At 35.7% G+C, this 23311-nt stretch overlaps 1 protein-coding gene across 9 annotated transcripts in view; it reads right to left on the bottom strand.

The window, feature by feature from the left end:
• Nucleotides 1-23311, bottom strand: part of SWT1 (SWT1 RNA endoribonuclease homolog) — a 94926-nt gene that overhangs the window by 31322 nt on the left and 40293 nt on the right. For all 9 annotated transcript variants that reach the window (XR_003129088.3, XR_003129090.3, XR_003129089.3 and 6 more), the window contains 3 exons: nt 20730-20878; nt 14489-14676; nt 10560-10691 (listed from right to left, as the gene is read on the bottom strand). Coding sequence is in view for 6 of the 9 variants with exons in the window: in XM_025430089.3 (XP_025285874.1) it covers nt 10560-10691; nt 14489-14676; nt 20730-20878 (469 nt within the window). In the remaining 3 variants the exon portion in view is untranslated. The remainder of the gene's footprint in view (nt 1-10559; nt 10692-14488; nt 14677-20729; nt 20879-23311) is intronic.

Below are 23311 nucleotides of genomic sequence, written 5' to 3'. Positions count from 1 at the left end.
ACTTTTAAAAAAACAATCATAGGGATGCCTAGGTGGCTCAGCGGTTTAGCATCTGCCTTCAGCTCAGGGTGTGATCTCGGGATCCAGGATCGAGTCCCACATGGAGCTCCTTGCGGGGAGCCTGGTTCTCCCTCTGCCTGTGTCTCTGCCTCTCTCTCATGAATAAATAAATAAAATCTTAAACAAAACAATCATAGTAATCATCAATTGTGTTCCTACGATACAGAGGCAGCGGGATACAAGATATTTCCAAAGTGCATTAAAAACCCTCTTTTCACACCTCCAGAAATGCCTACACTCTCCCTTTTACTCTTCCAGTCCTTCCAACAGTATTGCTTATGTATATTAAAATTTCTGTTTGAAATACCTAGAGTCATTTCTGTTTTCCTAAGCAATGAGGGAAACAGTACTTGTTACCAGAAGAGTTATTTAGTATCATAATAGAAAAACCATTACCAGAACTTGCTCCCCTTGATTCCTGAATCTTTCATATTCCGACTCTGGGGAAAACAGTATCCGAACCTCACCACTGCTATGATAAATAACATTCTTATAGTCACTCCAGTGTTTTGCAAAGTCACTTCAGTAATGTATGATACAATGAATTCCATGTGGCCATGGCATCACTTTTGCTATTAAATTAGTTTTGTAGTTGTATGGCATATCAAGACAGTGGCCAAGATATCGCTTAAATAAATAGATGAAGTTTCTGGCAGAACCACGACAGTGGACCCAAAAGAAGTATCTATTCCAGGTGAAGACAAATCACTGCCCCTATGTGGCTTATTCGTCTCCCAAGTGAATAGTGCCTTACTGAGTGCTTATTAGCATTTGCCCCTGCTATCAACAGTTTGGGCTCTCAGCACTGGCAGTAGCCAAAGCAGCCTTCAGGAGGGGAAGTCCCACTTTGGAGCTCATCTTACCAAACTGCCATTGTCCCTTTGTCTATCGGCTCACTAAGCAAACACTGTGGTGGCTAGGGAGAGACTGACCTCTACAGGACTGCTGATCTTGTCCATCTGATTACTAAGTCTCCTCTGCATTGGGTAACCCTTCACAAATACCTCATACTGTGTCCCTGTTACAAGATGCCCATCCACCCACTCTTCTCCAGATGTCCCTGTCATCAAACTCCCAATCTTGTTTTTCCCACGTTTTCAAACAAACAAGGAGTTACTGCTTATCAATCAAGGTGGATTGGTCTAACCATTTCTCCACTACAGTGGAATTTTAGGTCGCTGGAATTAGTATTAAACACAGAGCCAGTATCTAGCCAGTATCACTTTTTCTACAACAGTCACCCTAGTAAATGAATACAAATCCTTTTGAAGAAGGCTGATGGGTACATTCTTTATATTATTTTACCCTCCAGTAATGTACCAAAGTACTCACACTTGTTAATCTATTATCAAAAGGGTTTACAATAAAGTCTGCACAAATTACCATCTCTAAATAGAGAAAATATAATTTTGATGATTTTCATAATTCGTCTTAGCTCAACAGTTAAGTTGGGGAAAATACATAGCTACATGCTGTCAAAAAGTAAATTAACTTCATGTTGGCAAAAAGAAAGATTAATTGGAAAATTTACAACTTACAGTTAAATTACTTTATAATTAAGGGTAAGTATATGTTGATTCTAGAAGGTTTACTATGCCTTATTGATAGGAACTGGCACATCAAAATGTTAGATAATTCCAGGGGTTTCTGATATACGATAAATATTTACTGTCTTCTATGTAGAAAACACTGTCCTGAGTTGGACTCAACCTTTTATATTATTGAGAAGTATTCCTGAGGGTATTGATTGCATCACTTCTTAAAACAGGCAGATGGTTGGCCTACTATTGTATTAAAAGATCTTTAGAGGCACAAGAGGGTATTTCTCAAAATCCTTTTTTTTTTTTTAATTTTTTTATTTTATTTATTTATGATAGGCACACAGTGAGAGAGAGAGGCAGAGACATAGGCAGAGGGAGAAGCAGGCTCCATGCACTGGGAGCCCGACGTGGGATTCGATCCCGGGTCTCCAGGATCACGCCCTGGGCCAAAGGCAGGCGCTAAACCGCTGCGCCACCCAGGGATCCCGGTATTTCTCAAAATCCTTAGAGATGGGAGTCTCTAAACCTTCTGTACAACTACTGTGTAAGAAGGACTCAGAACTGATCTGGCTTTACCCCATATTTTTACTCTTTAAGCTAAAAGTACTATAATAGGGGATCCCTGGGTGGCGCATTGGTTTGGCGCCTGCCTTTGGCCCAGGGCGCGATCCTGGAGACCCGGGATCGAATCCCACATCGGGCTCCCGGTGTATGGAGCCTGCTTCTCCCTCTGCCTGTGTCTCTGCCTCTCTCTCTCTCTCTCTGTGACTATCATAAATAAATAAATGCTCTAAAAATTTTTTTTAAAAGTACTATAATAGCCCTTATTCAGCACTGTTAATTTCCACTCCTTCATTTATTTTACTAATGTTCAAACCCCATTGACTTAATTTACCCCATTTGCTTCATTGAAAAATGTAGTTTTAAGTGGTTTTAGCATTTCTTACCTTAGGACTTAAAAAGAAGGGAAATGTAATCAAATATCAGATCAATAAATCATCAGATGGAGGGAAATACAAATCAAAACCACAATGAGATACCACCTCACACAAGTGAGAATGGCGAAAATTAACAAGACAGGAAACAACAAATGTTGGAGAGGATGTGGAGAAAGGGGAACCCTCTTGCACTGTTGGTGGGAATGCAAACTGGTACAGCCACTCTGGGAAACAGTGTGGAAGTTCCTCAAGAACTTAAAAATAGAGCTACCCTATGACCCAGAATTGTACTACTGGGTATTTACCCCAAAGATACTGATGTAGTGAAATGCTGGGACACTTGCACCCCAATGTTTATAGGAGCAATGTCCATAATAGCCAAACTGTGGAAGGAGCCTCAATGTCTTTCAACAGATGAATGGATAAAGAAGATGTGGCATATATGTGTGTGTGTGTGTGTGTGTGTGTATATATATATAAAAATATAAAATAGAATATTACTCAGCCATCAGAAAGGATGAATACCCACCAATTGCTTCGACGTGGATGGAACTGGAGGGTATTATGCTGAGTGAAGTAAGTCAATCGGAGGACAATCATCATATGGTTTCACTCATACGGGGAATATAAGAAATACTGAAAGGGATTATAAGGGAAAGGAGGGAAAATGAGTGGGAAAAATTAGAGGGAGACAAACCATGAGAGCTCCTAACTCTGGGAAAAGAACAAAAGGTTGTGGAAGGGGAGGTGGGCGGGGGGATGGGCTAACCGGGTGATGGGCACTGAGGAGGGCACTTGATGGGATGAGCACTGGGTGTTATACTACATGCTAGCAAATCGAACTTCAGTAAAAAATAAATAAAAATTAAAAACAAAAAATAAATTATCAGATGGAAATAACCAGCTACAAACAAAAGGCAAATTTAAAAGACTGTTGATTTTAAAGATTCTATTTATTTATTCATGAGAGACACACAGAGAGAGAGAGGCAGAGACACAGGCAGAGGGAGAAGCAGGCTCCATGCAGGGAGCCCGATGTGGGACTTGATCCCAGGATTCCAGAATCATGCCCTGAGTCGAAGGCAAATGCTTAAGCTGAGCCATCCAGGCATCCCAAGAATGTTGATTTTAAATAAAATATTTGTTATCTTCAAGAAGTAATCTTTATATTTCATTGCTTAATTCTGCTGTGATCAAGGAGTTTATGATGGAAAATATTTAACTCTCTTACCCTAACCTGGATTTTATTGACTAAAACAAGGTTACACTGACACCTAGAAATGATTTAGGGATGGAAGAAGTAATTGTAGCATCAACCTACTGATATTTAGAATAAATATAAAGGTTCCAATGTCCTATTCTTAAATTACAAATCATGGGAAGCATAGATAAGAGCTTCAGATATGTAAAATAAAATCTAGTTATTCTAAAATTTAAGTCCTGAGCAATCTGTTATCTTCAGTAGCATTAAAATGCCAGATTTAAAAAATTCAGCTAGTGTTGGATAATTCAGTCAGATTAGTATGTGGATGCAACGTATTTTCTCAGCAAATGTAGATTATATATTATGTATAACATTTGATATAAATGTTGAGATCAGTGTTTATCAAACTATAATACAGATACCATAAAAAGCTTTTACTTATAACTGTCTGTGTTTTAATGTTAAGACATTACATATGCCTTATATAACAAATGTCTGCTTCTATTCCCTGAATCTCACTCAATCCCTCCCATTAGATCCCATCTTTCCTTCTACTAACCCTAATTTATAAAGTGGATATAGAGAGACCAGGATAAAGCAATCAAGGATAATATGTGACCCCCCAAGCCATTTGGGCAAATTACTGGGCACTCTATCATCAGTTCTAGACGTAAATCTCTTCCTTCCAGTCATTCTCCTTCCTCCTGATTTTCTTATTCTTTACCCTTTCCTAGCTTGCACTCCTCTCTTCTGTATCACTTTAAAAATTTTTACATTACCTATTCATCTAATGTCATAATGTAGTACTAGTAGTAGTATTCAGCCCTAAAGAAGTTACCCTCCAGGGGCACCTGGGTGCTGGTTAAGCGATGAAGCATCTGCCTTCAGCTCAGGTCATGATCCCAGGACCCTGGGTCAAGCCCCACATCAGGTTCCCTAAGCCTGTCTCCCTCTCCCTCTTCCTGTCACTCCCCCTGCTTGTGTGCACATGCACTCTCTCTCTCAAACAAAATCTTAAAAAAAAAAAAAAAAAAAAGCTACCCTCCATCAGAAAAGACTATAAGAAACTCATTCAGTACTTTCCCCATCTACTATGTATAGTTGTGATGTGAGTATAGATCTAGATATACAAAAGTACAACAAAGAAAAGTAAGTAAAGTTTCTGCCCCAAAGGTGTTCAAAATCCCAGAGAGCTGATTACCAAATAAAGAAAGTTACGTACAAAATGATGACATGGAGGGTAAAGCAAATAAATTCTTTCATTTTTAATTAATAGGTTGTATTATTTTCTCTTATTCAACATAGCAACGGATACACTCGGCGATGGACAGGACAAGGGGCATGCAAAGAGTCTGATAAAGAGGTGCAGTGATATCTGGAGTTGTGCAAACTCCAGTGGGGAAGAGGAGGTAAAATCCTATCTAAGGGTAGAAAGGACTCAAAGAAAGTAGGTCAGACCTAAGCATGAACAAACCTCTCCACTCTCGATAAGGACAATTTTATCAATGGCTGAACTACTTGCATACTGCAATGAGTTGAGATGCTGAAATGTCACTATTTAATTTAAATTTTTTTTTTTTTTTTTTTGTAATCTACACAGCTCTAACAGGAACTTTTCTTTCAGCAATTAGCTTGATCTATAAAACAGCCTAAACAGTGTTGTCATTGTATCAACTGAAGGATGACCTTTTCTAAACAACCTTTCTAAACAACCTCAAGAGGCTGGCTACCAAAACATACACTATAAAGTTAAATATTTTTGCAAATGCAAGCTCCACCTTCTGTGAAGTGGCTAATCATTAGAAGATCTGAAAAACTGCTGTGACAGGATTCCTTTTCACAGGAATCATGTATGGTTATACCAGTACATGTTTTGCTCTTATGTTAAAATGCCATAAAAATATAATAGGAAAATTCATTTTTAGAGGCTTAATAAGATAAAAAATACAGGAAAATGACACATCAAAAAAAAAATCCCAAACTTCATGACTATTACTGTGCTTTAGAAAAACAGCTCTACAAAGTATTTCAAACCAAAGCCACAGGATTGTAACAGAGGTTATTAAAGTTTTGAAGATTAAAGCATTTGAAGACAATAAAAATCAATCATCTTCCTTTCCTAAATCCAAGCACGAGTCATTTTCATTTTCCAAAATCATATTCTATGATGATGCATGGAGTCCATCCAGAATATGGCCAAGTCCAATGCATCTGTTAGCCCTCAACTAACCTCCATTTAAAGACAACCAAACCAAATGTGACAGAAAGAAAATGTTATCTAACAAGACATACTCTTTCATATAAAAACATTCCCCCCTCTAAAATGTGACAAGTTACTTATAAAGAATAGTAACTCCCTCTCCCATCCCTGCATATGGTTCAAAATATGAAACTAAGAAAACATTCATCATTTCAAACACTTCATCTAAAGCTACCTGAGGCAGAAATCTACAGTTCATTATATTAACACAGAAATATAGTTTTACATGTTAAATCAAGTGTTAAAATGAATATGCACATTTAGGCATGATCTACTTATATTTTTGAATTCAAAATACTACTATTTTTCTGTTTTCTTAAGAAATAATCTCAACCTCATTTTATAAAGCTGAAACACATAACCATGATTATAAAATCTAGGCAGAGTGCAATTTCCTACATTGCCTCTCCACTTTCCACCCTGCTTCCAAGCCAGGCAGACACAAAAACATACTTAAAACATTTTCATTGTTTTGAGTATTAGCTTCTAAGTCAATGCTGCACACATTTACAGTATGCTTCAGCGCTCAATTATATGACCTGTTTATTTAACTTTGCAGAGATGCCAGGTGAAACCCACAGATATTTAACAATGTTTTTTGATTACTATACAAATAGAACTTCTCTTTAAAATTTGCTATATGACTCCTCAATTTTTCACTTCAAATGAAACTTTTATAATCTCTATGTACTAAGCAAAAGGTTTTCATGATCTTGAGAGTAACTTGATCATGTTTACTAAAGTATAAAATGAGACTAAATAGTATAGACTTAAAAAAAACCTTAATGGGTTTTTGTCTACATGGAAAGAGTACTGACTCTGGTTCTCTGGTGTTTAGATAAAGAGGCCATTAACAAAAGTGCTCAGATTACTCCTATATACACAAAAAAAAGAAGAGATGGCAAAGAGAAAAGCAATTTATAAACCAACAGCAAATAAATTAAGGTCACTCTCCCACCCAGAAAGTGTGTAGAAAGTATAAGAATCAGCAATATTTCCACCTCTTTTTCAACTTTTGCAAACTTAGGTATTCTGCTCCCAATTGTGTAACTGTGTGGACAACTGCTCCACCAACATTTTCTACCTTAATTTATCACAATCATGTTTAGAGCATTATTAAAATTGATATACACATTTTTTAACATTTTAAATTTACGATATCAGATTTAAGGGGAACACAAAGACTAATACTTGCAAATATGTTGCAGATTAAAAAGTATTTTCACTTACATAATCTCTTTTATTCTGCTTGAAAAAGGCATCAGGATTCTCATTTCATAAGGAAAGAGACTGGCTTAGAGAGGGTAGGTAACAAGCCTAAAGTCAATCACAAAGGGATAAAATCTGGAACTAGAAGCCCAAACTCTTAGTTTAATAAATACATTTTCAGTCACTTCTTTAATAGAAAGGACTAGGTTAATAGGTCATCTTGTTATTGATTCCCCCATGTAATATCATACATGAATGATCTGCTATGATAAAATAGTTGAGCAATATTCACTGAATAGATCTCAAAATCAAATGAAACTACTCCACTTTAACAAGCCTTAGACAGGACACCTGAGTGGCTCAGTGGTTAAGTGGCTGCCTTCAGCCCAGGGGGTGATCCTGGAGACCCAGAATCGAGTCCCACATTGGGCTCCCTGCATGGAGCCTGCTTCTCTCTCTGCCTCTCTCTCTCTCTCTCTCTCTGTCTCTCATTAATAAGTAAAATCTTTTAAGAAAAAATCTTAAAACAAGGCTTAGAAAATATTAATGATATGCAGTCACTACAAAGTTTAGTGTATTTTTCAACCTTTTTTTGTATTTTTCAACATTTTAAAAATGTAAAAATCTACCCAGTTAGCCAACACAAAAAATTAACTGAATTTAATGACTGTTTCTTAAAACATTTTAAGACTACATATACATTTGAAAACATAATTATTAACTTCTATTACATTTTGACTTAAATGCCTATTGTCTGAAGGGCTAAAATAAAAAAAGGAAAACTTTGCAATTTTAGTAATTTCCTGTAGATTAATGAATGCTGAAATGACCCAACTTTTTTTTATTCACAATGCCCCCTACTGGTAGCAAAAGTGGTTCTAATATATTTATTGCAGGAAATTGGATTCATTTCTTTACTGTGGTCTCCCACCAGCTGCATATAAATTCTCTGGAATGCTTGTTAAAAATATAACTTCCCTCCCTCTATGAAATATTTACAGATATTGTGATTTCACTATGGCTAGAACCCTGCATTTTTAACAAGACCCCCAACAAGTAAGTGGAGAATCACTGGCTTGGCTAGTTATATCAACACTTGAATTTCAAAGCACCGCTACTTTGTGAAAAGCTCCGGAAAGGTATTATTATGCTGGTTTTACAGATGAATACTGAGGCTCAAGACAATTTATTACCCCAGGTAACATGCAAAAAAGTAGCAGAGCCACCAATATTTTTATTCCCAGTACTGTGCCTTTAAAGGAAAGAATAGCAATTTATTTCTTTAAATACAACTTATGTAAGCAGTACATACTATAACTTCTCAACTTTGGCTTGACATGATAATCACCTGTGGAGTTTTTAAAAATGCTTACACCCAGGGGCCACACTCAGAAATACAGATTTAATAGGTTTAGCATGGGCCTGGGCATTGTTCTTTCCTTAAACCTTCCAGGTGATTATAATCAGCCGCCAGGGCTGAGCATCGCTCAAACCAGTATTGCAGAGAATCACCTGGAAGACACAGACTACTGGGCCACACCGCCAGATATTCTGATTCAGTATGGTCTGGAAGGGTTTGAATTTGCATTTGTAACAAGTTCCAGGTTGAGACGAGGATGCTGAATCTGTGACTACACTTTTGAGAACCACTGGTTAAGAATGTTAGCTAGTGGTTTTCAAACTTGGCTACATATTAGAATCACCTGGAGAAAGTTTTAAAATCCTGAAATACTAGCCTATGGGATAAAGTTAGACACTGCTTTGAGTGGCCTACCCGACATCCCCCTCCAACCTCATCTATTGCCAAACCCTTTCTCCCTCCTGCATAAGTTCCTATTAAAAATATTAACAACTCTATTTCAATTTTCTGTTGTAATGTGACTATTTACACTCTTTCTCCAAGTTCTTTGGAGTCAGATATTGCACCTAATTTATCTTTGATTCCCCAGGGCCTACTATGATGCCAAGCATAACTGGTACTCAATGAACATTTGTTGATTGCTACCCCTACACTTCCTGTAGAAAAGGTAGTGTCAAGAATGGCTTTTATGCAACCTAGAATGTAAAAATAGATTTTGCATAACTAAAATAAAAATTTGAATATTTCTCCCTCATAAAGCTACTCTTATTTAGTATTGCTTTAAGTAGAAAAGGAATTATTTGCACTTAGAGATGATAATTTCATTTCCCTTGGGATCGGCCACATCTTCAATTCATTAAGAATAACCAAAAACTTAACTTAAGAATACCAAAAAGCTATTCGAAGAATCATTTAGTCAACTGTGATCCAAAAGGGGTACAAAGGCTTCGTGTGTTAACAATGAGATGAAGTTTCCAAAAACCCTTAAGAGACACTGAGAAAGAAGCTCAAAAACTACTGTTGCGGGATCCCTGGGTGGCGCAGCGGTTTAGCGCCTGCCTTTGGCCCAGGGCGCGATCCTGGAGACCCGGGATCGAATCCCACATCGGGCTCCTGGTGCATGGAGCCTGCTTCTCCCTCTGTCTATGTCTCTGCCTCTCTCTCTGTGACTATCATAAATAAATAAAAATTAAAAAAAAAAAAAAACTACTGTTGCGAAAATCCAAGTTTTTAAAATTTGGACATATTAAAATCAAATCAATTTTGATTCTTTGGTTTTGTTTTTTAATTTCTAGAGAACAATAGTCTTCTGTTAGCAAGCTGCATATTTAACTCAGGTCAAGAGATTTTGGTATGTATCCCCAAACTTGCAAGACTGTTTAGTATTCTCCTTTATTGCCACAAAAGAAAACATATCTGACTTTATCCTATAAAGGTGCTTGCTGTTAACGTCCATTCTACAGTTTAGTGGTTCTATGTTTTCTATATGCTCTACAAATATTTAAAATAATCACATATGCAGAAGTTTCAAAGCATCATAAGACTATGCTGGTTCTTACACTTTTTCAGTTTGTGGTACTATGAGGCTATAATTTGAGGAAATCAATCATGTTAAGAAATATTAACATATATTTGTCTTTAAAGAGCAGTGATAACTACCTAAACATATGTTTAGTCAACAAGTAGTTACTGAGTGCCCATTATACGCCAGGCACTGTTTTGGGAGCTTAGTTGCATAATAATGAAAATAAAGTTCCTTATGAAGCTTACAACCTGGCATATTTTTTTTTAGAAAGGAAAAAAAAATAGAAATATGCTAGTGGTCCAAACTACAAATAGTGACTCTTTTTGCAAGGGAGAGGGAAAAGTTAAGTCTAAAAGTTATTAGTTTATAAAACTTGATGGAAGACTCCCAGCACCTCTCTCAAAAGGCTAATAAAACCTAGAAGAAAGAGAAAATAAATGAAACTTTAAAATTAGAATTTACCTCTGAATTCCTTCAAGAATATCCTTCACCACCACCATTAACTTTTGAAGAGATACAAATGCTTCTTCAAAGGATGCTATTTTTGAAGAAGTCAAAGCTGCATTTGAGCCCAATCTTTGAAATACATCCATGCTAAAACAGAGAAAAAGAAAAGATATTCATAGGTATACTTGCACGTTTATTGTAATTCAAGCATTTCTAATACATAAAATGAGGTAATATGTATAACTCCTCTCTCATAATCCTGATTTATTTAAATCAGAAATAAGAGACAGTGACTTGTGAATGTCCAGGCTACCATTCATGCAAAGGATCTAGAGCAACAACTATGTGTGTCTAAGCTAAAGTAATACGGTACAAACTGTGGGAATGATGTTTCTTATCAAGAGACTGGAAGGCACAGAAGTAAGACTATTAATCTAAATTCAAGTCAGTACATAAGTACTAACAGTACTCCAGTACATAAAGATGAAGAAAAAAAAAAAAAAAGACATCAGATTTACGTTGTTTGCTGAAACTAGAAGTTTTAAATGTTCATACACCTTACTCTGGTAATTTTAGAAATCTAGCACATATTAACAATAATTCGCAATTGGTCAACAATTAGTAATCACCTACATATTCAACAATATAAAAAGTGTTAAGTAAATGGTGAATTAGCCACCTGGTGAAATACCAAAGAACTATTAAAATAATGCTTATACCATCTATAAGCTAGAAAAATAAAGGTATATAAAAGTTATTTATATAACATAACAATCACCATATAAATAAATAAAAACATGTGCTGTACTGGGTAGAATAATATGCCCCTGAAATTTATGTTCGCCCGGAACCTCAGAATGTGACTTTATCTGAAATAAGATCTTTGCAGAACTTCCCAAAAGAACCAACTCTGCAGACACCAGGATTTCAGACTTTAGAGCCTCCAGAACCGTGAGTGAATAAATTTGTTATTTTAAATCATCTAGTTTTTTTTAAAAAAGATTTTATTTATTTATTCATGAAAGAGAGAGAGAGAGAGGGGCAGAGACACAGAGGCAGAGGGAGAAGCAGGCTCCATGCAGGGATCCTGACATGGGACTCGATCCCAGGTCTTCAGGATCACACCCTGGGCTGAAGGCAGTGCTAAACCGCTGAGCCACCTGGGCTGCCCTTAAACCATCTAGGTTTTGTCAATTTGTTATGGCAATCTTAGAAAACTATGCCTTAAAACACAGCTGAGTGTACATAATAATAACCATGTTTACTGGTTACCTTTGGTAGCAGTCTTCAAGGGAAGTTTCTCACTTCATAGTACTTTCCAAGGCATTTTTAGAAATGATTGTGGTACAATAAACATAAAATTACCACTGTAACATTTTAAAGTGTACAATTCAGTGGCATTTGGCACATTCACAATGGCTACAACTATCACCACTATCTAGTCATAGAACATTTTCATCACTGCAAAAAGGAAACCCTGTATTCATTAAGGAATCACTCACCATTCCTCCCTCCCCAAAGTTCCTGGTAACTACTAATCTGTTTTCTATCTGTATAGATTGACCTACTGTGGATGTTTCATCTAAAGGGACTCATATACCATGTGACCTTTTGTGTCTGGCTTCCTTCACTTAGCATGTTTTTAATATTTGTTCATGCTGTAGTGTATATCGATACTTCATTATGACTACCATTCCATTTTATGGATATATACATTTTATGATATACCACATTTCGTTTATCCACTCATCTGTTAATGGACATTGGATTATTTCCACTTTGGCTACTGTAAATTGTTGTGAGCATTCATGTACATGTTTTTGTTTGAACACCTGTGGTCAGTTCTTTTAGGTATATATCTAAGAGTGGAACTACTGGGTCATATGGCAATTACATGTTTAATGTATTGTTTTCCACATTCCTACAAGTGATGTATAAAAGAGGTAAAGAATTTTCACAAGACCACGAAAGGGGAAACTGAGGAAATCTGAAGAAATACAATGGTTAATAAGTATAGTTTCACCTTTCTAAAAGAAAAAGTATTTTGCAACACAGGGCCTACCTTTCCTTCAATTGAGCATCTCTACATAAGGGCTCAAGCATGAGTATATTGAAAAGTTATATAGTGACTCTGGTACACAATGCTTCTGAGGCATGAGAAGCAATGAAGTAGCAATATCAGCATTTTTCATGTACTGAAATGCTACAAAGGAAAGTCTATTTCTAATACAGAAATTAGCTGGAACTTTAACATCCAATGCAAATGTATGTATATTATAGATAAATTCTAAGATTAAAGTATTCAAATATTTTCTAAATGAAAAGAAGATTAAAATATTTTAGAAATGGCTTTTTAAAAAATATTTTATTTATTCATGATCAAATATTTTCTAAATGAAAAGAAGATTAAAATATCTTAGAAATGGCTTTTTTTTAAAAAAGATTTTATTTATTCATGAGAGACAGGCAGAGACACATGCAGAGGGAGAAGCAGGCTCCATGCAGGAAACCCGATGTGGAACTCGATCCCAGGACTCCAGGATCAGGCCCTGGGCTGAAGATGGCGCTAAACCACTGAGCCACCTGGGCTGCCCAGAAATGGCTTTAATCTATTTTATTTTGAAAATGATAATCTCAAAAAAAAAAAAAAAAAAAAAAAAAAAAGAAAATGATAAAATGATAATCTCTGCCTATTATATATAGTAACTTTCTGATAACAAGACTATCTGATTAGCCAAAACATTGCCAATACGTTAAAAATAGACAAAACAAACAATAAAACCTTTGCTTTATATGAAAATACAAATTTTTAAGTATTGTTTTCCTTAGCTTACATGTTAGGTATTGGTATTTCCTTAGTATGACAAACTATGCATTTGTGGGAAAGAAATTATAAATGTAGCCAAGGACTAAAAATGGGCCCTAAATCTAGTGTTGAAATATAAAATAAAATTAAAAAAAAAAAAGAAAATAGATGTCTAAGAAGTGTTCATACTCCTTTGCTGCTAGGACAGATTATCTTAATCCAAAATAACAGTGATGCTGGGCTCTTGAACCTAAATCATATATATTATAGATTTGCAGATCATAAAAAGCATACAGTATAATCTGCAAGTCTATAATATATATGATTTTTTTTTTTTTTTTTTTTTTTTACACAGCACATCCGGGCCCTCCTGCAGCACCAGCATCATCTGCCATTTGGTGTTCTCTCGGAGAAGAATATATATAAAATTATATAAAGATTATGAGCCTGGGAAAAAGTATGGGAGGGAGTGTTGGCTTACTTTAAAATCCCTTAAATAAAAAAAAAAAAATAAATAAATAAAATCCCTTAAATTATTTTTTAAGTTGCTCCAGCAGCATTTAAGTAACTACTCACAAATGGTCTGTATCTTTTCATTTTACCAGGAACACAGTACTTTCATGTATATCAAAGGAATAAAAGTATTTCTTCCTTTTAAACAAAAGTATTTATCTTCCTTTTTACAAAGTCTTACATGAATTTTCCCTAATCCAAAATGACCTTTCCTTAGATTATTTTAGATCGTATTAAGGCTTTGTATCCTGCTAATTTGTTTAACCAATCTAGGTGGCTTTCATTGGTTTTGACATACATAGGAAATACTTCTCATGAAGGTTTCACATCTAAATCACCTGGAGATATATATTTTTTTTTTAATGCACTATCTTCTCAGTGTCACCACAGTCCTACTGAGTCAGAATTTCTGGGATAGAGCCTAGGCATATGTATTTTTAAAACTTTCCAGGTAAGTCTGATTGTATGCCTATTTAAGCATCACTGTTTCTAAAGCACCAATTTGATAAAAGACAATAAGATAATCTAATACATTAAAATCACAACCCAAATACTAACTGTTCATTGAATAACAGTAATGATGGAAAAGCCTAGAATTAAAAAAAAAATCTTGGGAATTTAGTACCTGTTTTGATATAATGTAATCCAAACATTCTCTAGGGTAGACCAGATTTCTTGGTGCCTGTTGGGTTGGGGAAGATGAGAACCTGAGAAAATGGTGATTTCTTGGTTATTAGACTTCATCAAAGAAGTATCTTCTTGCTTTTTACCCATTGTTGTTTCTGAAAGATTTTGTTTAAGTTTTGCCTTGACCTGGGGAAATAAGAATTACACAAATTTCAGCTAGTCCTTCAATAGTTAGTGAGAGAAACTGAATGCCAATTGTGCTTATGATGTTTTATCTTTCCAAGAGCTATTAATTGTCTTTAATTATGTACAAAATATTCCCAGAAAAGCATCAGAACTAAAAAAAAAAATTATTTCCATTTATATCAAACAATATTTCCAATGCATTTATTATAGTCACCTAATATCAATTTAAGAACACTATTTGAACCCTTCTACTCATATGGTATTGAATAAGACAGAGAACACTAGGATACAATAAGTATGTGTAACTCAAGCCTCTAAGTACCTTACAATCCATTAACAAGAATGAGATTGAAAAGGGTCATTAAACAACAACAGGATAGAATGTAATCCTTTAACAATGAAGAAACCACTGAAGGTTTTTAACTTTGGAAGTGATAGATTTAGAACTGTACTCTAAGACAAACTGGAACATAAGAGAGTAGAGACAAGAAAACTATTTAGAAGGCTACTGAAATAATCCAGGAGAGGAATCCTGAGAACTTGAATCAGGTAGGAAAAGACAGCAGAATAAAAAGAATAACGTATGCAATAAATATTTTTTTAAAGATTTTATTTATTTATTCATAGAGACAGAGAGAGAGGAAGAGACACAGGCAGAGGGAGAAGCAGGCTCCATGCAGGGAGCCTGACGCAGGACTGGATCCCAGGTCTCCAGGATCAGACCCCAGGCTGCAGGAGGCGCTAAACCGCTGCGTCACCGGGGCTGCCCTGCAAGAAATATTTTTAAGCCAAAGTCTAGATTCAGGGAATGAGGCAGACCCTACAATTTTCTTTTTAATCTGGATGCCTAGAAAAAATAATGGCACAAAGAATAGAAATATGAAGTGTTAATAAAGTAGAAATAGATCAAACTCCCTTAACTACTTCTACAAAGGAATGTAAAGGCATAGTTTATTTGGTAAAAGTCAAATACATAAATATTTAAAAGCATCCCATCTCAGATACATGTGCAGAAAGTGGTGAAGATGCTATTTTATTTTTAAAGATTTTATTTGGGCAGCCCCGGTGGCCCAGCGGTTTAGTGCCCGCCTTTGGCCCAGGGCGTGATCCTGGAGACCCAGGATCGAGTCCCACATCAGGCTCCCTGCATGGAGTCTGCTTCTCCCTCTGCCTGTGTCTCTGCCTCTCTCTCTCTCTCTCTCTCTCTCTCTGCCTCTCATGAATAAATAAAGTCTTTAAAAAAATAAAGATTTTATTTATTTACTCATGAGAGACAGACACAGAGAGAGGCAGAGACATAGACAGAGAGAGAAGCAGGCTCCCTGCGGGAAGCCTGATACAGGACTTGATCCCAGGACCCCAAGATCATGTTCTGAGCCAAAGGCAAATGCTCAACCACTGAGCTACCCAGCCATCCCAAAGATGCTATTTTAAAATGTGTCACATTCATTGCAATTTTAAACAGCACATTATCCTACGCCTTGCTGATGAAGGCAAAGCAGTGAACATATCATCTACTATACAGTCATAGCAGTAAGGTATTTGATGTATATTGATCTACATTTCTGTAATTTACGGTCACTTCTAGAAAAGCCAAGAAAGACTGGTTACCGAAAAGAGGAGAAACAGACTACAAATTTGTGTTTAGAATGTCAACTGCGAAGAATCAAAAGATATCTAGGTAAAGATACTAAGCAGGTAGTGGGATATGCAGATCTGCCACTCAAAGGATATAGCTGGGAATCCCTCTCACACAGACAAACCTCAGAAGTAGATGGGACCGTTAGAGGAGAAAATAGCAAAAAAGAAGGTAGACAAACTGAAGGAGGGAGGGAGGGAGAGAGGGAGGGAGGAAGGGAGGGAGGGACCAGCAAAAAGAAAAAGACCTGTAAGATAGGGGATGAGTCAGAAGTATTTGAAAGCAAGAGAAACCAAAAGAGGTAAGTTTCAGGAAACAAAGAGAGGACAATACCAAGTGCTGAGAAAGGCTGAGAAACTTGAGAAAGGGAGAAAGAGAGAGAAAATGGGGGATTTGATCAATGATAACCTAATTCACTTAACAGAGCTTGGAGACAGAATTCCACTTGTAAAGGATAAAGGAAGAGTGAGTGAAGAAATGGAAACAATGGTTATAGATTGCCCTTTAAGAAGTCTAGTAGTTGATGGAAGGTGCTAGTGCATAAAGAGCACAGCCAAGGACAAGTATTCAAGAACACAGACCTGAGCATATTTTAAATATTGATAAAGACACTGAACAGAGTATGAGCCATACTACTGATACGAATAATTTTTTAAGAAATCTCCTTGGGGTAAAGTATTAGGAGGGAAAAAATCTGATAGAATGAAACAAAACTATGACTTTAAAAACAGACGGGGTGGTTGTCTTGGCTCTGCTGTAACTTCTTTGTGAACTTATATAAAATAACTTCATTTCTCTAGGCTTTCTTGTTGATAATAGTATGATTTCTTTTTTTTTTTTTTAAGATTTTATTTATTTATTCATGAGAGACACTCCCTGCATGGAGCCTGATGTGGGACTCAATCCTGGAACTTCAGGATCACACCCTGGCCCGAAGCCAGGCGCTAAACCACTGAGCCACCCAGGGATCCCCTAATAGTATGATTTCAAAGGTTAGCTCACAGGTTGTTAGTTTCGTGTTTATCAAATAAAAAATTTCCAATACTACTAGTACTAACAGCTAATATTTATTGAGCATTTCTTATGTATAGAAACTTTCCAAGAAATTTATATCTATTAGCTTATTTAAGCCTCACAATGACCTCATGAAACACAGATTATCATTCTCCATATTTTATAACGGAGACATAGAAAGGGTAAGTAATTCATGCAAGGTCAAACAACTGGTAAGACTCATATACAGGACTTGACCTTCAGCAATCTGACCTTGAATGGAGTTATGATCTCTCTCCAACAATAAAAGTAAATGTTACCCTTTCCTATCTTTGGGGGCAGGAAGAAAAAAAGAAAGTTATTCCTCCTGTTTTTGCCTATTTCATTAATTATGCACTTAATAAATATACATGAATGGAAAGACATATGTTGTTCTGAGACATGTTTTTAAATCATCACATACTGTCTCTTTTCCTCAGCTCTCAAATAGTAGTGTATGCAACTGTGCAGATGGATTTCTTTAAACACCTACATAGCACTTACTAGTGCCAGGCACTAAGTGCTTTCCAAATATTAATCTATTTAATTCTCATGATAGTTCTGAGACACAGATTATTATACTCATTTTTCAAAAGAAGAAAGTAAGGCTCACAGAAGTGAAATAACCAGAGGTGAAAAACACAACTAGTCAGGAGCACCTGGGTGGCTCAGTCAGTTGAGTGTCTGACTCTTGATTTCGGCTCTGGTCATGATCGCAGGGTTATGAGATGAAGCCCTGTGTTGGGCTCCTCACTGAGCATGGAGTCTGCTTAAGATTCTCCCTCTACCCCCCACACCCCTGCTCTCTTTCTCTCTCTCTAAAAACAAAACACAACTAGTCAGGATGGGGATTCTCAGATCCTCAGACATACAGGTCTAAAGTCTATTTAAACAAGACTGACTTTATTCTATCATCTTGGCAGAGCAAGTCTTTTTTGGTGGTTGGAAGCCTTACAAAAGAAAAATGTATATATCCTTTTTCTGTTCCCACCTCATTTATATAAAAATCTGGAATATGATCAGTTAATTTCCCATTTTTTTTTTCCTCACAAGCCTTTTCAGAAGCAAATGAATGAATATTCCTCTTTTCCTGATTTTCTACACTTGATGAATTAAGTTTAAGGGCTTTTTTTTTTTTCTAACAGTTACTGTATTTAGATATTCTATCCCTGGAGATAATCTATTTGTTGTTCAAGTTACTAAGACAGGACTAAGTATTTAGGTCATATGCCAAATCTAATGCATTCTACAAAACAACTCCTTTAAAGGCATATTTTAAAAGTCCAAGCTAAATCACAAAGTTCCTGCTGATTTAAACAATCAATTGTTTCTAATATGAAAATAAAGGAGCAATATTCCAGAGCTCCAATCATGGAAACAACATAGGTTGTTTCCAGCAACAGCACTAATGTCAGGTGTTGAGGGATAAGCACTAATGAGGACATAGGTTCTTTACCAATGGCCTTCATGAATCTCTTGCTAATGTAAAACTGGAAAATCAGGATCCAAGTATAAATAACAATTCAATATTTTTAAATACTCAGTGGACAACATGTAGTAGGCATAGCATTACCTAATAACCCTAAAACTCTCACGCCACATTTTCATGGCAACTCCCGTCTCTTGGTTTCCAATTGATGAAAGGACCTTAAAACTGGATATTATTATTTTTATCATAATCAATCCTAATTTTTAAAATTTTCAATAATCTTAATTCAAAGACTGATATGCCTTGAGTGACCTGAATTTTCCATCTTGTTTACTATGTTTGTTTCACTAAAGGTGGAGTTTACGGTTCAGTTCTGTGATGGGAAAGGATAATATATTGCTCCCTACGCAATTCAAGCGCAGACTCAAGTTGCAATCCCCTAAACTTCCAGCCCCATTAATTCTTATGAATAGTTCTCAAAGTCACATTTGCTGTGGAAAAATAAAACTGCCAGGGTTTTTAGCAGGAATTATTACATATTTATTAGGTTATATATATATATATATAAAAGATGCTTCTTGTACTTCATGAGATACTCTCTTAAGGAAGTTCTTTCCTTACCAGCTATGGTTAAATTTAGTATCATATAATCCTCTCATTATTTTCTAGGTAGTGAGACCTATCTGACCATAAAACAACACAGAGGAAAACCTGGTCAACTCAATAACTCAGAAAGGAAAAAAAAAGATTATTATATATATATTAAAGTACATTAATGTCTTACCTACCAATTGTGATACTGAGTTTTTTTGAGCTGTTTCTGACAAATAAAACTCACAGTATTTTCTGAATTTGAAATTAGAAGACTGCAGGAATATTTTTAAAACTTATTTTATTTTTAAAAATAGACTATTACCAGAGACATAACTTACATAATTAATTTAAAAGAAGTAAAAAGGCATCGGTGCTAGGCAGGCTGCATAAAGGAGACTTGTTAAAAAATTGGTAGGTCAATTGCCAAAGTCTAAATAAGGTCTATAAATCAGATAATTGTATTATGCCAATACTAATTTCCTAATTATATTAGTTACATAAGATATCCTTGTTCTTTAGGAAATATATATATGGAAGTACTTAGGGGTGAAGGGGCATTGTACCTGCAACATACTCCTAAAGTTTGGGAAAAAATGTGGACAGATAAGTAGGTAGGTAGGTATATAGGTAAGGAAAACAATGAAGCAAATGTAAAAAAAAACAGTAACATTGGGGAATCTCCATAAAGGATATATATCAGAATTCTTTGAACTCTTCTTGCAACTTTTCTGTAAGGTTGAAATTATTTCAAAATAAAAAGTAAAAAAAAAAGACCAATTTACTGGGCACCACTGCCAGAAGTTTAATTAAGTTGGAGAGAGGCTTGGCAACTATGTCTTTAAAAAAAAAAAAAAATTATTCATGAGAGACACACAAAGAGAGGCAGAGACATAGGCAGAGGGACAAGCAGGTTCCCTGTGGAGAGCCTCATGTGGGACTCTATCCCAGGACCCCAGGATCACGACCTGAGCCAAAGGCAGATGCTCAACCACTTAGCCACCTAGGTGTCCCAGCATCTATGACATTAAAAAACCTTCCCAAGTATGTTGATGTATGTTGAGATCCACTGGTCTGGGGCATTGGAAAATGAATAGTCAAATAAGCCATAGCTTGCTTCCCTCCATAAATGAAATAATATAAAATTCCAACAGTGGCTGTGACACTGCTTTCATAAGAGGATGTGTTTTATAATTTGCAATAAGAATTGCTTACTTTTCCTTCAATTCACTTAATATTTACTTAATGCCTGTAATGTGTTAAAATAAGTCAGAATTAAAATATACTTTGCCTCTGTTGTCTAATACATTTTTAGAACATACGTGATTAGCTATTCTAAATGGCATTCCAAAGATATCTTACCTCTGCAAATGTTTGGAGTAGTTTGTTGACTTGAGCAAAGGCCTGGGGAAGAATACCATCATAATTTGACCTTGTACTGAAAGCATGTAACAAACTTTTAGAATCCTGAAGCAGAAATTTCACTGTTCCAAAATCCACTGCACTGTTAGCTGGTAACAGAAATTAAGAAGGAAAAATTATGTAAGAATGATTATTCAACACAAAAAAGTCTTTGGTAAACCAATCGAATGTTAATTATGAAACTTAAGAAAAATACACATTTACATCTACATACCACTCTTAATTTCTCTCTCTGGTGTAAAAAGCATTATAATTAAACTTAGCTAAAGACAATGTTCTTGGATTTGATTCAGGTATTCTGTATTCTTCAGAAAAGAGAGATAATAATTACCAAACAAGTTACAGATTTTCAAAACTGATTTTGTTTCATATAAAGATTACTCTGGAGGCATCAGAAGAGTCACATTTGATAAGCATGTAAGTTACATGCAGTACCTCTCATAACCAACTCAGTAAGTACGTAGTGATTTGCCTTCAAATTCCACTTTATTAAATGTAATACTAGATTGGTTGAAAATAATGTTTCCTCTCTCTACACGACACAACTTTAGCAAAAATATAAATAATCTGGGTAACAGTGAGCTGTGGGCAAGAGAAGCTAGAATTTTTTTTCTTTATAAATTAGCAAAGTGAGTTAATTTACAAAAAATATAGGTATAACAATTTTTTCTCAACTAAATTTTTTTTTTTTTTTTAATTTATGATAGTCACAGAGAGAGAGAGAGAGAGAGAGGCAGAGACACAGGCAGAGGGAGAAGCAGGCTCCATGCACCGGGAGCCTGATGTGGGATTCGATCCCGGGTCTCCAGGATCGCGCCCTGGGCCAAAGGCAGGCGCCAAACCGCTGCGCCACCCAGGGATCCCTCAACTAAAATTTCTTACGTGAAATTCTCAAACCAATTAGGAGAAGTAGTGACCATGATTTCAAAGATTTTAAAAGTCATGAATGATGAAATTAAGCAAATTTCTAATGTCACCAAAGCTCAGAACAGAAAAAAATCTTTCCATTATTAGGGTAAAGTGCTATATAACACTTTTCAAAGGCGTATAAAATAGCCATGTTATGCGGCACCTGGGTGGCTCAGTCAGTTTAGCAGCTGCCTTCCACTCAGATCATCATCTTGGAGTCCTGGAACCAAGCCCCACATTGGGCTTCCTGCTCAGTGGGCATCTTCTTCTCCCTTTGCCCCTCCCCCTCCTCATGTGGTCTCTCTCTCTCTCTCTCTCAATTAAATAAAACCTTTAAAAAAAATATAACCATGCTACAATGTGTTTGTTTTATCTTCTTTTAATGTTCACAGTTTCAGAGACTCTGTTATATTCTGAAACACCAGCATGGTTCTTTGCTGGTTTGTGAGTTAAAAAAACTCTGTATCACTTATACAAGTATTTGCTTAGAAATACTAAAAGGCCAAATGAAAATAAAAAGTGTATTTTAATAACTAATTATACAAAATTCAGTAATCTAATGTGATGGCTATAGCCAGGCTTCTGGCTTCCCCTTTATCAAACAGAGAAAAGTGTATTTCCTTATGAAGCATGTGTTTTTAAATTCAATGACTAGTTTAAATTCCTGTGGAAAAAGATTAAGAGAAGCTACACATAGGATAGAATACAAATTTGATGAACGCAGTAAATATCCTAAAGAAGGAGAAATTGCACACAACTTTTAAGGTGCTTCTCCAATGCAGTAAATGTTCAGCAGGGCTTATATCCTTGAATTAATCATTTGATTTCTGTCTTACAAGAAGTCTTTACTAAAATTATGTGTGAAAGGGAAATAGCAACGATAAATTCAGTTCTTAGACACGACATAAAAAGAAATCTACATGGTTGGAATACTTCAATGCTTATATAAGGTCAATAATCATTTAAAGTTAATATGAATAACAACATACAAAAAAAGCTATTCCACATAATTTTCTATGAATTGACCTAAAGGATTCATTCTTTGGGATACTAAATTTAAACACATATGCGTAATTCAACATCTGAAGATACCATTGAAAGAGTAAACAAAGTCATAAACTGTGATTTTTCTAATTCAAGATTATTTTAGAAACAAACAAAAAATTATTTTAGGGCAGAAGGCACCTTCATAATTCTATTATGGATTCTTTACAAGTTAAACATTATAGGCATCAGATTCTTCTAGACCAAAGTATAATAAATTATGCACAGTATGATTCCAAACATGATTTTTTAGCAAAATGAAGAGTCATCTCTTCACTTTCCTCCTATTCCCAGTTAGACCTGCTGCTGCCCACAACCTCTGAGCTATGTGCAAAAGACAAACACTGCCCACCCCTGGAAAAAGAGAAAAATCAAAGATGGCAACTGGATGCGATTTTTAAAAGTAAATCTTGTTCAAAATCATACATGATTTGTGGATTTTCTCTTTTGATAGAACCAACTAAATTATGCTTCCATTTGAGATATGGAAAATGTTTCCATACACCTTGCAAAAATGCTCTGAAGATGTGTCCAATAGATAGTCCCATGTCTCATATAATAATACTGCT

This window comes from Canis lupus, chromosome 7 (assembly GCF_003254725.2).
Source record: "Canis lupus dingo isolate Sandy chromosome 7, ASM325472v2, whole genome shotgun sequence".
Lineage (NCBI taxonomy): Eukaryota > Metazoa > Chordata > Mammalia > Carnivora > Canidae > Canis > Canis lupus.
This window is presented reverse-complemented; position numbering and strand designations above follow the sequence as displayed.